Source organism: Periophthalmus magnuspinnatus, chromosome 17, assembly GCF_009829125.3.
Source record: "Periophthalmus magnuspinnatus isolate fPerMag1 chromosome 17, fPerMag1.2.pri, whole genome shotgun sequence".
Taxonomy (NCBI): domain Eukaryota; kingdom Metazoa; phylum Chordata; class Actinopteri; order Gobiiformes; family Gobiidae; genus Periophthalmus; species Periophthalmus magnuspinnatus.
The window spans coordinates 2,099,007-2,114,562 of NC_047142.1; the positions used below are offsets into that span (position 1 = coordinate 2,099,007).

The 15,556-nt window shown below is 41.0% G+C and overlaps 1 protein-coding gene across 3 annotated transcripts in view; it reads right to left on the reverse strand.

The window, feature by feature from the left end:
- LOC117385624 (phosphatase and actin regulator 1-like) overlaps positions 1-15,556 on the reverse strand; it is a 97,856-nt gene that overhangs the window by 24,145 nt on the left and 58,155 nt on the right. For 2 of the 3 annotated variants that reach the window (XM_055228549.1, XM_055228548.1), the window contains exons 4-5: positions 10,765-10,962; positions 5,272-5,602 (exon numbers count right to left, since the gene is read on the reverse strand). In XM_055228549.1, the coding sequence (XP_055084524.1) occupies positions 5,272-5,602; positions 10,765-10,962 (529 nt within the window). Of the gene's footprint in view, positions 1-5,271; positions 5,603-10,764; positions 10,969-15,556 lie in introns of all 3 variants that reach the window. The other variant, XM_055228547.1, reaches the window with a different exon arrangement.

The following is a 15,556-nucleotide window of genomic DNA, read 5'->3' on the forward strand; positions in this document are numbered from 1 at the left end:
AAGGCCCCTTCAAGGAACCTTCTAGGCACCTTCTGGGGACCTTTGAGGCACCTTCGAGGCACCTTCGAGGCACCTTCAAGGCACCTTCAAATCACCTTCGAGGCACCTTCAAATCACCTTTGAGGCACCTTTGAGACACCTTCGAGGCACCTTCGAGGCACCTTCGAGGCACCTTCGAGGCACCTTCGAGGCACCTTCGAGGCACCTTCAAGGCACCTTCAAGGCACCTTCAAGGCACCTTCAAGGCACCTTCGAGGCACCTTCAAGGCACCTTCAAATCACCTTTAAGGCACCTTCAAATCACCTTTGAGGCACCTTCGAGGCACCTTCAAGGCACCTTCAAATCACCTTCAAGGCACCTTCAAATCACCTTCGAGGCACCTTCGAGGCACCTTCGAGGCACCTTCGAGGCACCTTCGAGGCACCTTCAAGGCACCTTCAAGGCACCTTCGAGGCACCTTCAAGGCACCTTCAAGGCACCTTCAAATCACCTTTAAGGCACCTTCGAGGCACCTTCGAGGCACCTTCAAATCACGTTCGAGGCACCTTCGAGGCACCTTCTGGGCACTTCCAAGGCCTTTCAACACAACAGCATCATTCATCGGTGAAAGCTGGAATCGTATCGTTAACTTGTGGGTCAGTGGATCTGCCCGCTCAATGATGTTTATGTTGAGAGCGGGATTTGAACCACCGATCTTCAGATCAGTGGGCAAACTCTACCAACTGACTCTACCAAAAGTAATTAAACAAGACTGAGGAAAATATAAAGTCACAGGCTGCGGTTTTGCCTTTATTTGACCATTTAAATTTAAATTAAGATTAAATATTACAGTATACAGTACAGTATTTAATTTTTTTTTTTTTCGATGGGGCGACAGTGGCTCAGTTGGTAGAGCGTTTGTCCATTGATTTGAAGGCTGGCGGTTCGAACGTCACTCTCAACATCAACAACATTGGATGAGTGGTCAGATCCATTAATCTACAGGTCGATGGTGCAATTCCAGGCGTCACAGATGAACCCTGTCGTTGTGTCCTTGGGCAAGACATTGAACCCCCCGCATGCTGGTGTACGAGTGTGGACGGAGTACGTGTGTGTGAATGGGCGAGTGGTTCCTTGATGTAAAAAGCTTTGAGTGCCGCATAAAAATAGTAAATAAATAATAAATATTTTACCATGAGCGTAGAGTAAATATACTGTAGAAAACATAAGAGTCAAACGTGCCACAGCGAGTCATTTTTCAGTATTTTAAACAAAGATCGAGAAGAAATAATAATAAATAATAGATTTAAGTCGATTAAACAACATGCGCTCTTATATTGTTCTGTTGTTTTGACGACGTAATCGGAATAAAACTCAAAAATATTAAAAAAAAACAAACACTACCAGGCAAAAGTTTGGACACAACATCTCAATCAATGTTTTTTTTTATTTATTTATTTATTTTTATTTTTACTATTTTCACTTTATATACACACAGCAGACATTAAATATATGAATTAAGGTATATGGAAAATATAGTAAAGAAAAAAACCTTGAGAATTTGAGTTAAAAAAAATATTTAGTAGAGTTATTCAACGTTTTTTCTTTACCAAATAATTCCATAAATCTTACTTCATATATTTGATGTCTTCTGTTTTTATATAAAGTGTAGAAATTAATAAAAATAATAAAAAACAAACAAACACTGAATCAAGCTTTTGACTGGCACCGTGGCTCTTCTGAAGAACATTACAACCGTCATCTGTAAAATTAATGTTTCTTACGTTTCTGCCGTGGCTCCGTTCAAACTATTTGGGCGTAGATTTGCTCAAACGTTCTATATTTCAAAAACTCAAGCAGCATTGAGCCGCCGCAGCTCTTTCATGTAGAAACGTTAAAGTGGTGACACATTTGACAGATTGAATTCATCACAGTCTCGCCGTAGCTTCCTGAGCCGCGGTTACATAAGCTCGAGCTTTTAGAATAATTGTATCCGAAGTTGGGGCCATTACTTCCTTATCCCTTTCCAAATGGCCCCGGAGAAAATAGCCATCCGAATCTGGATTGTTACGTAACGCCCAATCCCCTGCCCGTTTTCGGCAATAAGGAGCCGAGTGCAGCTGGTGATGTCATGTCAGGCCAAACGCGCCGCCGTCCCACAAACGCTCCGGTCGTGAACGAGGCCACGGAGCCCGGGGAGAGCGACAGCGTTCTGGTTTAAACCTGCGCCGACGCCGACCTCGAGAAATGTGACTCCGAACGGCTCCGTTACCTCCGTCGAACTAATCAAGTTATGAGTCGTTCACGTCATGATGGAGCGAGTCCTTATGGTCACAGCGAGAGATCCAGGACTAAACCAGGACTAAACCGGGACTAAACCAGGACTAAACCAGGACTGAACCAGGACTGAACCAGGACTGAACCAGGACTGAACCAGAACTAAACCAGGACTGAACCAGGACTGAACCAGGACTGAACAAGGACTGAACCAGGACTGAACAAGGACTGAACCAGGACTGAACCAAGACTAAACCAGGACTGAACAAGGACTGAACCAAGACTAAAACGAGACTAAAACAGGAGTAAACCAGGACTGAACCAGGACTGAACCAGGACTGAACCAGGACTAAACCAGGACTAAACCAGGACTGAACCAGGACTAAACCAGGACTAAACCAGGACTAAACCAGGACTGAACCAGGACTAAAACGAGACTAAAACAGGAGTAAACCAGGACTGAACCAGGACTGAACCAGGACTGAACCAGGACTAAACCAGGACTAAACCAGGACTGAACCAGGACTAAACCAGGACTAAACCAGAACTAAACCAGGACTAAACCAGGACTGAACCAGGACTAAACCGGGACTAAAATGGGACTAAAACGAGACTAAAACAGGAGTAAACCAGGTCGGAACCAGGTCTAAATCAGGACTAAACCAGGACTAAACCGGGACTGAACCGGGACTGAACCGGGACTGAACCGGGACTGAACCAGGACTGAACCAGGACTGAACCAGGACTGAACCAGGACTCAAATAGGACTCAAATTAAACTTATGGTAAACAGTTGGATTTTTCTTCTACTTTTTAACACTAGGTTCCTGCTGAAGACGACACTTTTCCTTCTCTACTGTGGATTTATCCAGGGGGTTTAAGAACTTGGGGCCGTTACCGTAGAAATTACCAAAAAAACAGAACACACCGTCGTATTAAACGGTCATAAGCATGTGATCTAAGTTCAGACGGGCGTGACTGACAGACGGATTAACCAATCAGCATCAAAATGAGTTCAAAACAAACATGGCAGAACGCACGGCCAACGAGCGAAGGATTTGTGTTTATTTAAGGTAAGAGGAGTCGGATGTTGATCTAAAAACCCAACGAACCCTTTCCCCAAGTCACAGAAATAAACTGCCATGACGCATTTGTTTGAGTTTGGTCTCAGACGGGGCCATGGGAGCAGAGACCGAGCTCCAGATCCTCCCTCAGACGCAGAATAAGTGTAAAATGAATAAATATGACACTAAACGGGAGTCGGCTCAGAGATTAAACGTGATCTTCAGAGCAATGATGTGGTCAAGTTTGCAATATCGTCTTTAAAATGTCCCAATAAGACTTCAGGTGGAGTCACAGTCGTGTTTAAAGAGATTAAGACAAAGCGTTTGGATTAAAGGTCTGATACGACACAAACTTGACTTTCGTAGCGTTAATCCGCGTTTTAAAGCCGTTTCCTCCTCAAAAACAAACCTGGACTTGCGTTTGAATAACCCTGGAACATTTTCGTGGCTCAATATTTATTGCGTGTACCTTTTTGTTGCACCAGTAGGACTTTTTTTGGGGGGGATGTATAAGATAAGATAAAATAAGATCTGCCTTTATTAGTCCCACAGTGGGGAAATTCCAGGATTGCACCGCACAGTTAAAGAACAGGAGGAAAATGGAACATGCGATAAAACAAGATAATAGATAAAGAGCTTAGAATAATTTAAAATAAACTTAAAATAGACTCTGCTTTACAGTTTGGTTTTATAGTATCGTTTATCGTCTCCGTCCTCGTGCGTTTGTGGCTGTTTCACGTTAGCCAACAGAGCTAACATTTACTTAACGGTTACTTAAGAGGGATTTTGCAAAACATGTCAAGAAAGACAAGGGCGTTTGGTCGTGTTGTGTTTTCTGCCGTTTCCGTTTGGAGGAGCCGGAGCCGTGGGACTCTGACGAGAGCCGATTCACTGACACACGCTTTTTAATACGTTTGTGAAGAGCCGGGAACATTTGCCAAAGGACGAGGTCGTTTTTCCCCCCAACTCTTCAACCAAAACGTGATCTTAACGGCGTGTAAGGTGAAGGTGTGAGCGTCTGCAGACACATTAGACACACGGCACGTTTGAGACGTTCACACGGACGAGAAAAACACAAACTCCTCACATATGGGTCAAAAATGTAGAGTTGATTTGGGCTGAACAAAGAACAAGACTCAAGAAGAAGAACATGTTTAATGTCCCACTGCACAAAGCAAGAAAGAACCAGGACTGAACCAGGACTGAACCAGGACTAAACCAGGACTAAACCAGGACTGAACCAGGACTGAACCAGGACTAAACCGGGACTGAACCGGGACTGAACCGGGACTAAACCGGGACTGAACCAGGTCTGAACCGGGACTAAACCAGGTCTGAACCAGGTCTGAACCGGGACTGAACCAGGTCTGAACCAGGTCTGAACCGGGACTGAACCAGGACTAAAGCAGAACTGAACTAGGACTGAACCAGGACTAAAGCAGGATTAAACAAGGACTAAACCGGGACTGAACCGGGACTGAACCGGGACTAAACCGGGACTGAACCGGGACTGAACCAAGACTAAAGCAGGATTAAACAAGGACTGAACCGGGACTGAACCGGGACTGAACCGGGACTGAACCAGGACTAAACCAGGACTGAACCAGGACTAGACCAGGGCTAAACCAAAATGGTTCTGTTTATCTGTGCATATGACCGACTGGGGTTTATTCTGCACTTTTCTCTTTTAATATTAATTTTATGATGATTATTTATGTTTTAATTTGTCGTTTTGTGATTTTTGTCTTTCTTCTTCTGTAAAACACTTTGAACGATTTTGACCGACCGAACACAGTCCATCTTTCTGCCGCCTTCTGTGTCAGACGTATCGACAAAACTAAAAATAAAACCGCCGCATTTTCGCTGTAACCAAAATTAGCCATTGATCGTCATGTACAGCCCCCCCTCCCTCCCGTCAGTTATTCCATGTCGTGATTCCAAGTCCACTGACCTCTCAAACCTCTGCATGGACAGCGCCAGCGTTTTATTGAGCTCCTCGATGATGCGGCTGGGCGCGTGCAGACCGCCGTACTGCAGCTGGAGCGGGTGGTGCAGAGCGGACAGCCCCAAGAGCTGCGACGGCAGGAAGGGCGGCCCGTGGAGCGAGGGCAACACCTGAGGAGGGGTGCACCTTTGGGAGTGGGTGCCCGGCGGAGGGTTGGGCGTGGGGGACGGGGAGGAGTCGTGACACCCCTGAGGCACGCAGATCATCACCTTCTTCGGCGGCAAGGGCGGAGAGTGCTTACCCCCGGGCATGCTGGGTAACTTCAGCTGGCAAGAATCTGAAGGACAAGAGGTGGACGGTCAGATTTTCAGATCCACAGCTCAGAAATTCAACTTTTTAATCAGCTTAACATGAAAAACAGAGCAGTTTTTAAAGGTTCAGAGTTATTCCTCATCCTAAACTACTCACCAGGATGAGTTTATAAGCATTTTTCACAACTTTTTAAGCAAAGTTTCCCATCGGCATAAAGCTAACAGCAAGTTGTAGCATGCTAATAGTGCACTTCCTGGAATTCCGACAGTAAAACATGTTAAAATTAGATGCAGACGGTAAATAAAGAAAAAAAAGTGTGTTGTGTTTATGGAAAACTAACGCGACAGTGATGGAAGAAGTAAAAGTACAGATGCGTGAGCAAAAAAATACTTAAGTCAAAGTATAAACATGAAAAAAAATCTACTTAAATCTAACTAAAATTATTAAAGTACCTGTTTAAAAATGTAGTGATTTTTTTGTGTTGTTATTCATATTCTTTATTATATTTTAACATATCACAATCCCGCTCATCCCTCTCCTCAGACACAGCACGACTGTTACAAACACAAATACATTAAGATTAACACATTCTTATACATCCATACATCCTCACACACATGTACACACACACACACACACACACACCCGCCCACCCCCACACACACACATCAGGCACAGCTCCCAAATAAAGCATACAAACGCACTGAAGAGTACACAAGTAGACATAAACGTGTATACAAGTACAAACCAAAATACAATATGAAAAATAATCAGAGTAAAATATAAATAAAAAAATAAAATAAATAAAAAATAATAAAAATAAATAAATACATTAAATAAATAAATAAAATAAATAAAAATAAATAAATAAATTAAATAAATAAAAATAAATACATAAATAAATACAATAAAAATATAAAAAATAAATAAAAAATAAAATAAATAAAAAAATAAATAATAAATAAATACATTAAATAAATAAATAAATAAATAATAAAAATAAATAAATACATTAAATAAATAAATAAATAAATAATAAAAATAAATAAATACATTAAATAAAAAAAATAAAAATAAATAAAAAATAAATAAATAAATAAATAGTATATTTTCATCTTTTTAGTGTCTCTATTGGTCCCCGTCAGCCCCTCGCCACAGAACAGTCATCACGGATAATATTTAAATCTAAGCCGCACTCCAGATCAGACATTATTTACAAACTTCTGTTACAATAGTTTTCATTATAATTAACTATTATTAATTCTATACATTATATAATATTATATCGCTGTTATTTGTTTTATTATATGATCTTCATTATTTTTACTTTATCATTTCTTCAATTTCTCGTCTGGAGTTCGTTTTATTTTCCCGTTTGAAATGTCAGAGATGAGCTGAATTTTCCACAAAAAAACTGAATTGATTTGTTGTTTTTTAAGCTGTTTTTATTTGTATAATTTAGTTTGTCATGTTTTCAGCAGGTCAGAGTCAATCATAAAAATCATAAAAATGTTAAAGTCCAGGTACCTGCTTTCATATATAGTAGTAATATCTTTTTAACTGGATACTTTTTACTTTAAGTACAAATTTGATGTATCTGTACTTTAGATAAGTGCAGAACTTTACTACTTTTACTTGTTCATGTTCCACCGCTGCATAATAAATTGCATAATACCCTGTCACTGAACTCAATCTTAATTCTACCGCTCCAATAACATCTCTAAATATAAAAAAACAAAACAAAAAAACATAACATCTGTAGATTATTAAAGATTTACCTAAACTTTTCCATTTTTAAACTAAGAATATGTTTTTTTAATGAAATATTATGTGGTAAAAACAACATATTTTAGCATTTCATCATTAAAAAAACCTACACAAACGCTGCTACTACAGTCCCACATAAACCCATCGTCTCCACCCGTCTCCACCTCGTCCAGACCCGATGGAGCGGCTCAGGCCTCAGCAGGACAGTGGCTGGATTGAGTTGGATTGAGTTGGATTGAGGCCAGGATAAAGCCACTTCGCTCACAGACAGATTGAGAGTGACAGGCAGCTTGGGGGGGGCGGGACCTCAGGGGAATTTAATGAGACTACGCTAATCCGCTGCACATGTGTCGGCGCGCAGGTGGAGACGCGAGACGGGATCTGAAACGCATCCGAGCGAAGTCTGAACGGGGAAATAAGTCTGTTCTTTCATTTACGAACGAGACTTAAGGCTGTAAAAATCAGATGTAGCACTTTTAACAACGTGAAAAACAAAACCGTCTCATTTTAAACTGTTTGCGCTGGTCTGAAGTTGTCGTTTCTCATCGGATTACTCACCAGGATGAGTTTATAAGCACTTTTCCCAGCTCTCGCCCCGACGGTAAAGCTAACAACAACAGCTAGCATGCTAACGTGCACTGATTATCGAACAACAAAAGCTTTATTCTTAGATACAGGCGACACAGAACAGACTTTTAGAGACGCTTATAAAAGTCACTGACACTTTTAAATCTTCGGTCACTCCTTTAATTCTTAAGTTAAACTCGACAAATTTTAGCAGGAGATAAACTGAAACTTCTGAGATTTTTGGCGGTAAAAACAGTTGTAATTGTTCACTTATCACGACTTAAACGAGAGGAAGTGTCCACAATTTTAGGTTTGTCCCTGAATTCTAAATCTAAATGCTCAAAAATTAATAACTCTTTTGTTTCTAAATTTTTTTCAACTGTCAGTGACTTTTGGGTGGAATATATCTGTGGTTATATTCTCAAAAACATCACACATAAGGTCTTTAAGATTTAAACATTTATACTGTTGCGTTTTTAATCCATATATGTGTTTTTTTACTCATTATATCTGTATATTTTGTCTCAAACAGTGAGTCGTCTAACAGTGATTCATCAGAGTCGTGGACATGTTTGAGCCAATGAAACTTGATTCTTTTGCTGCGTTTCATTGTTAGAATTGTCCAATCCGCTCTTAAAGACGACGCTACGCTTTTGTCTGCTGTGTAGATATAAAGTGCGCGGATCACTCCTTTAAATGTCGCACGTTTAAATAAGAAAAAATTATCTAAACTAAAGAAACGACTCCACTGCGGTGATGATTTGCACCTGATTCTTTATAGAACGTCGTCGTAAACGTCACAACAGAACGAGCTCTGAAGAATACACTAGTTTAGATTTTTTTTTCCAACTGTCATTTTGCGCGTCGTGCACTCACCCCCGTCATGGAAAACACAAAGAAATGTGTCAAAGAAGGAAATAGAGCCACTGCACGTAAGTTTGACTATTAAAGAAGGAAAAAGAGCCACCGCACGCACGTTTGACCAACAAAGAAGGAAATGGAGCCACCGCACGTAAGTTTGACCAACAAAGAAGGAAATAGAGCCACCGCACGTAAGTTTGACCAACAAAGAAGGAAATAGAGCCACTGCACGTAAGTCTGACCATTAAAGAAGGAAATAGAGCCACTGCGCGTAAGTCTGACCATTAAAGAAGGATATAGAGCCACTGCACATAAGTTTGACCAACAAAGAAGGAAATGGAGCCACTGCACGTAAGTTTGGTCTCAATGAACCGATGGTGCGACGTTGGAGGTGGCAGCGGGAAGAACTTAGTCAATGTAAAAAGACGACAAAAGCTTTCAGAGTGTAAGAATGTTCGTTTCTGGTGTCAGCATCAAAGAGGACCAAGAGTCTGAAACAAAGTCAGAAGGGTTTTAATGATTTCCACACGGGTAAAGTGAAGAATGAAGCAAGAGACTCTTCAGAAAAGATAGAAAAGAGTCCTGAGATGTGCTTGTTTACAGCTTTTATAGTGTCTCTCAGTGTACTGTGTGTGCGAGGCGGGTCCTCTTCTGGTCTGCACGGCGTTACACATTAAAGAAACCTTAGGCAAAGTGGAACGAGGTGAGTGTTTTCCAAGTCTCTCGGAGTGGGGCTCACACATTCCTGAGATAAGAAGTGGCTTTAACGAAAATGACCAAGGAAATAAAAGCAGATGGTTCATGTTGGCGTGTTTTTTTTTTTCTAAACCTGCAGGTGTGTTCATCCTGTGTTGGTGCCATACCGCCTGATTTCAAGCACAGAAAAAAAGCGTGTCTTAAAATAAAACAAAAAAAAAACCTCCGTGTTCCGTCTTTCGGTGTAAATATCTCAAGTTACAACATGAAAACCTGCAGCTTATACATGTACAAAATAGATTTTATTTTAAAATTTAGCTGGTGTGGCTCATATTCAGGTGCGATCTATGTCCAAAATGTACGGTATTTTATCGTTATGGTAATTTATCGTTTATGAATTTTTAAGGGAAAAACTATGATTTCTGCATCGTGCGTCTCACCTGTGCTGTAGTTGTGTGTCTCACCTGTGCTGTAGTTGTGTGGTTGTGTGTCTCACCTGTGCTGTAGTTGTGTGTCTCACCTGTGCTGTAGTTGTGTGGTTGTGTGTCTCACCTGTGCTGTAGTTGTGTGTCTCACCTGTGCTGTAGTTGTGTGGTTGTGTGTCTCACCTGTGCTGTAGTTGTGTGTCTCACCTGTGCTGTAGTTGTGTGGTTGTGCGCCTCACCTGTGCCGCGGTTGTGCGTCTCACCTGTGCTGCATTTGTGCGTCTCACCTGTGCTGCATTTGTGCGTCTCACCTGTGCTGCATTTGTGCATCTCACCTGTGCCGCGTTCGTGCGTCTCACCTGTGCTGTAGTTGTGTGTCTCACCTGTGCTGTAGTTGTGTGGTTGTGTGTCTCACCTGTGCTGTAGTTGTGTGTCTCACCTGTGCTGTAGTTGTGTGGTTGTGTGTCTCACCTGTGCTATGGTTGTGCGTCACACCTGTGCTGCGGTTGTGCGTCTCACCTGTGCTGTAGTTGTGTGGTTGTGCGTCTCACCTGTGCTGTAGTTGTGCGTTTGTGCGTCTCACCTGTGCTGTAGTTGTGCGTTTGTGCGTCTCACCTGTGCTGTAGTTGTGCGGTTGTGCGTCTCACCTGTGCTGTAGTTGTGTGGTTGTGTGTCTCACCTGTGCTGTAGTTGTGTGGTTGTGCGTCTCACCTGTGCTGTAGTTGTGTGGTTGTGCGTCTCACCTGTGCTGTAGTTGTGTGGTTGTGTGTCTCACCTGTGCTGTAGTTGTGTGGTTGTGCGTCTCACCTGTGCTGTAGTTGTGTGGTTGTGCGTCTCACCTGTGCTGTAGTTGTGTGGTTGTGCGTCTCACCTGTGCTGTAGTTGGGCATCCTGGAGTAGGGCTTGGGTGGCAGAGCTGGTGGTTGTTTGTGGTACAGCAGGGGTTTGGCGGGCGGGTCTTGCAGGTCTCCAGGGAACGTGACGGATTTCTTGGTGGGCATAATCATGGACGACTTGAGGGGGGGCTCCTGAGAACAGACGCCGCCATCCATCGACGACCGGAATTCCACTGTAGCTGACAAAGACACGGATCGTTTGAGTTAGCGAGGAACACGGAGAATGCTACGCTACAAAATGTAAGAAGAACCTAGAAGTGGTGAAAATTTATGTTGTAATAGTTTTTTTTTGTTTTTTTTAAGCATAATATAAAGACATGACATGAAACTTACAAAATTATTCCAAAATATCTGACTTAAATTTGAGAAAAACACATTTTACTTCAAACAGTTTAGAGTAAAAGCAGCCATTTGTGGACAAAAAACACTGACGGATTTCACTTATACATTTTAAATTGCATTTCGCTGAATAAAAAACACAAGAAAGCAAGTGCCAGAGACAATTTTATATAATTAGGAACGTTAATAATAAGAATAATACTAATAATAATACTTAATACAGACATGGTTCAACAGAGACCAAGTGGGCGGGGCTAACTCATGGTTCAAAATCAGGTGGGTCTTTATTTTTTATCTGTATTTTTATTTGTACATGATGCAGGTCAGTATTAGCCTTATTATTAAGTTATGTTGTTGTTATTATATTTATGCAATTAATTCAAAACAAAGCTATGAATCTCGACAGCCCCGCCCACTTCAAAGTTCGCTCTGGTTCCGGAAGTAAATTTTCCCATTTCATTTCTCTCAGACTTTTGGAAAATACAAATATTAAGAGTTCAAATGCATCATAGCTACGTGATCTGAACTATTATCCATAATGAGATTGTTTTAAGTCCAAAAAGCGCATTTAAAACACAAGATTTGGTGAAATGGCTTTGTAAACCAAGTTATTCAAGAACTTTTTATTAATTGTTATTATTTTTTATTATTATTTGTGATTTTTTTAATTAATTATGATAAGTTATTTTTTATTAATTATTATTATTTTTCTATTTATTTTTTTTATTAATTACTATTATTATTATTATTATTATTATTATTATTATGTCTTGTGGTCATTAATTTGTCTACATTAATTTGGGGATCCGAGACAAGAAGCCTCATTTCACCCCCTTCTCTAATATAAATGAACAGAAAACAGTCCAGTTCCGGGCCCCCCAAAACGCTGGGCCCCAAGACAACAGCCCCCTTTGTCCCCCCCTTGTTGACTCCCCTGTCCATGATCAAAATGAATGAGAAATTTAGTTCCAGAAACAGGAGGGGGTATTTCTGATCTGATCCATAATCCAACACATCCCTTTCACTTTAGATCAAAGTAGAACAAGCTCTTTAAGTGGAAAACTGGCAAACTGTAGCGACTATTTTCTCGTTCCTCTTTTGCGTCCAAAACCGTCCAAACGCTTCCAAACCAGGTGCCGTTCAGATGAAGCAGATTACGATTCCGCAGCCAATCAGATCTGCGACGTTGAACTCCATTTTACTGCCCTATTTTTGGAAGCAGCTCTATTTTGAGCCTGACACATTAAAGACGCGACGTAGTGGAGCGTGATGATGACGATGATGAAGGCCGAAGACTTTGAACAGCGACGGAGCTGAGGAACTGGGTTGTCACCGTTACCATTTCAGCGCGTCTATAAATAAAATGAGTTTAATCGTATGAATGGGTCAAAGACTGTCGTTTTATTCAAGTGCTTCATTTGTGAGTTCACGAAGAAACTGGGTCTTCGTGTCCGCGCCGTTTAACGATGTGATTATAGATAAGAATTGTACTGGACAACGGTTTTATCTAAAAGAATACGGCGACGAATGGTTAGCCGTTCATTTATAGAGAAAAAAAAGGTACATAAAGACGTGGACTAAGCGAAATTGACGTCACCCGCAGCGTTCGGCTCCGGTCAAACGAAGCTAATCGAGGCTGGAGCAGGTGTAGCAGGTGAATTTGGAGAAGAGTTTCATATTTCGAATTTCGATGAGGAGTCGATTTAGCGGGGAGCGGGCGCTTAGCAACACTGTCGATCAAACCTAATGCTAACGTTAGCGGGAGTGACCATGATGAAAGACGAGGAACGGATGAATGAATGTGCAATATTGTGGTGGATGGTGCAATAATGTGAACTGCAACGAGTGGAATGTGCAATTATGGGAAGTGTGCAATGAATTGAATGTGCAATAAGTGTAATGTGCAACAAATGGAATGTGCAACGAGTGGAATGTGCAATTATGGGAACTGTGCAATGAGTGTAGTATGCAATATTTTGGATGGTGCAATAATGGCAACTGCAATGAGTGTAATGTGCAATTATGGGAACTGTGCAATGAATTGAATGTGCAATAAGTGTAATGTGCAACAAATGGAATGTGCAACGAGTGGAATGTGCAATTATGGGAACTGTGCAATGAGTGTAGTGCAATTTTTATTTTGACCCTTTTGTGACCCCAGCCCTTTGGGACAATGGATGTAAATGATCGTTTAGCTATAATCCGGTGTGTTTACCTTCATGTTGAATCATGTCTGTTCATTAACGTGCATTGTCCCAATCAAATAAATAAATAAATAAATTTGTCTGTTGTCAATTCTATTTGGAACGCGGTGGCTAGCAGTTTAGCTATGTATGTCCATTTATATATATAGTCTATGGTTTTAATCTTAAACGGTGATGTTATATGACTGGGTTTGGCAGAGTCACCTCTAGTTTTTCTAGTTTTCACATTAACACAACATTTCTTAATTCAATAAAATCCTGGTTCAAGCGAGAAGAAGGTCCCTTGGCCATTTACTGATTTTGTCCTGTGCAATTAATCTAACTGAATTGCTCTAGCACTGTCCAAAGTAGGGCCCACGGGACAAGTTTGGCCCTGCAGGGGGTTTGATTTGGTCGCGACGGGGCTTTGAAATTTGTAAGAAACATCTATTTTGCTTCCATTTTGCAATGAAAAAACTATTAGTAGATGAAAGAGCCCAAAGCAGCTCATCTCCCCAAGCACAAAAACTGAAAACGATTTAGTCATTAATATTTTCGGGCTTTTAAAATGGAAAACATTCATAGATTTGGCCCTCGGCGCGCTAAGACATACCAATTTTGGCCCGATGAGGAAAAAAGAGTAACTTTTTAACAACATTTGCTGATGCCTGACCTTATTTTAAAAAATTTAAAATTAGCTTTAAAAAAAACGTCTCTGGGCTGGCCTGGGAACACCTTAAGGTGCCACTGGAAGAGCTGGAGGAAGTGTCTGGGGTGGGAGAAGTCTGCTGGCCCAGGATAAGTGCAAGAAAATGGATGGATATGATATGTGGAATCTAAAAGTTTCTAACAAGCCGATCTCAAAGCTTCTATAACTTTGAGATCTCTGGCACATTCTCAGTTTAATGAATCTATTACCGACTCAGACAAAGTTAACATCTTTCCTTAGTTTGCCCAATTTACTGATATCCAAAGGCAAGAGGCGCCCCGCTGTAATCTTGTGTTACTCAGAGGAGCTTTGAAAACGCGCTGACCAAAGCAAATCAAACCCAAATCAAAAGATCCAATGAGACTCCCCCAAGTTTCTCTAATGAAAAGATGATATCTGAAAATGTCCCGTGTCCAGCCTGGAACTGGGCACTTCAGAGACGGTCCTCCCTTTAAACTGTGTCTTTTATATCATTTATTGGGAATAACTTTAAAGTCCTTTCTGTCTGTGCTGTATGTTTGCAAGTTTTCTCCCCGACAAAACCCACAATGTCGATGAAACGTTCAAAAAGGCGAAGGTTTGAACTTTGAGAGAGTTTAAACGAGAGAGAAATGTGAGAAAATGTTAACGCCTGTGTGAGAAAAGTGTATAAAGTGTGTGGTGAGGGGTTTTACAGACAAAAACAGAGAGAATAACTGTAAAAAATAAAGCTGATACTTCACGGATTTCGTTTATCGCGGGTTATTTTTAGAACGTGACCCCCGCGATAAACGAGGGACCACTGCACATGCTAAATCTGCTAAATTAACTGAGCTAATTGTATTTAAAGCCCCACCGTGTAACTCTTTAGCCAAAAATAGACCCAAAAAAAATGATGTTCTTCATTTTGGACGCTTTTATTGCACAAAAAAGTAGAAAAAAACATGCGTCTATACTGTGAGTGGGCTCGCATCTCCACAAACCTGACTGTTACTCGGCCTGTTTCCATGGAAATGTGGTTCCTTTGGCTTTAATAAAACATATTTCCAGGGAGAATGTTAACGCCTGTGTGAGAAAAGTGTATAAAGTGTGTGGTGAGGGGTTTTACAGACAAAAACAGAGAAAAATAAAAAATAAAGCTGATACTTCACGGATTTCACGTGTTGTGGGATATTTTTAGTATGAAATGTATTTATAAGGGACGACTGCAAAACCTGCTCAAATCCCTCACCTGCTTGAACATTTAATCCCAGATCACACGACTGCATAAAGCTGAGAACGAGCTGCACCAAAACTGAGACAGGAAGGAGGATTTTTGCTGTTTTGCTTCACAAAAATGGAAAACAGTCCAAGGAAAATCAAAACTGGAGACTCTAGTGACACAATCGCAATTTGATAATGTGGTAACAAACTTTTATACTCACACCTGCTCCTGTTTTTAATGTTTTATATGGACTTATTTACGGGTTTGTTTTGGGTTTTTTCTGCTTTTATTGTATTTTAAACACAGCGTCCATGAAAAAGTGCTGTCATTGTTTTTATTTAACCAGGGGAACC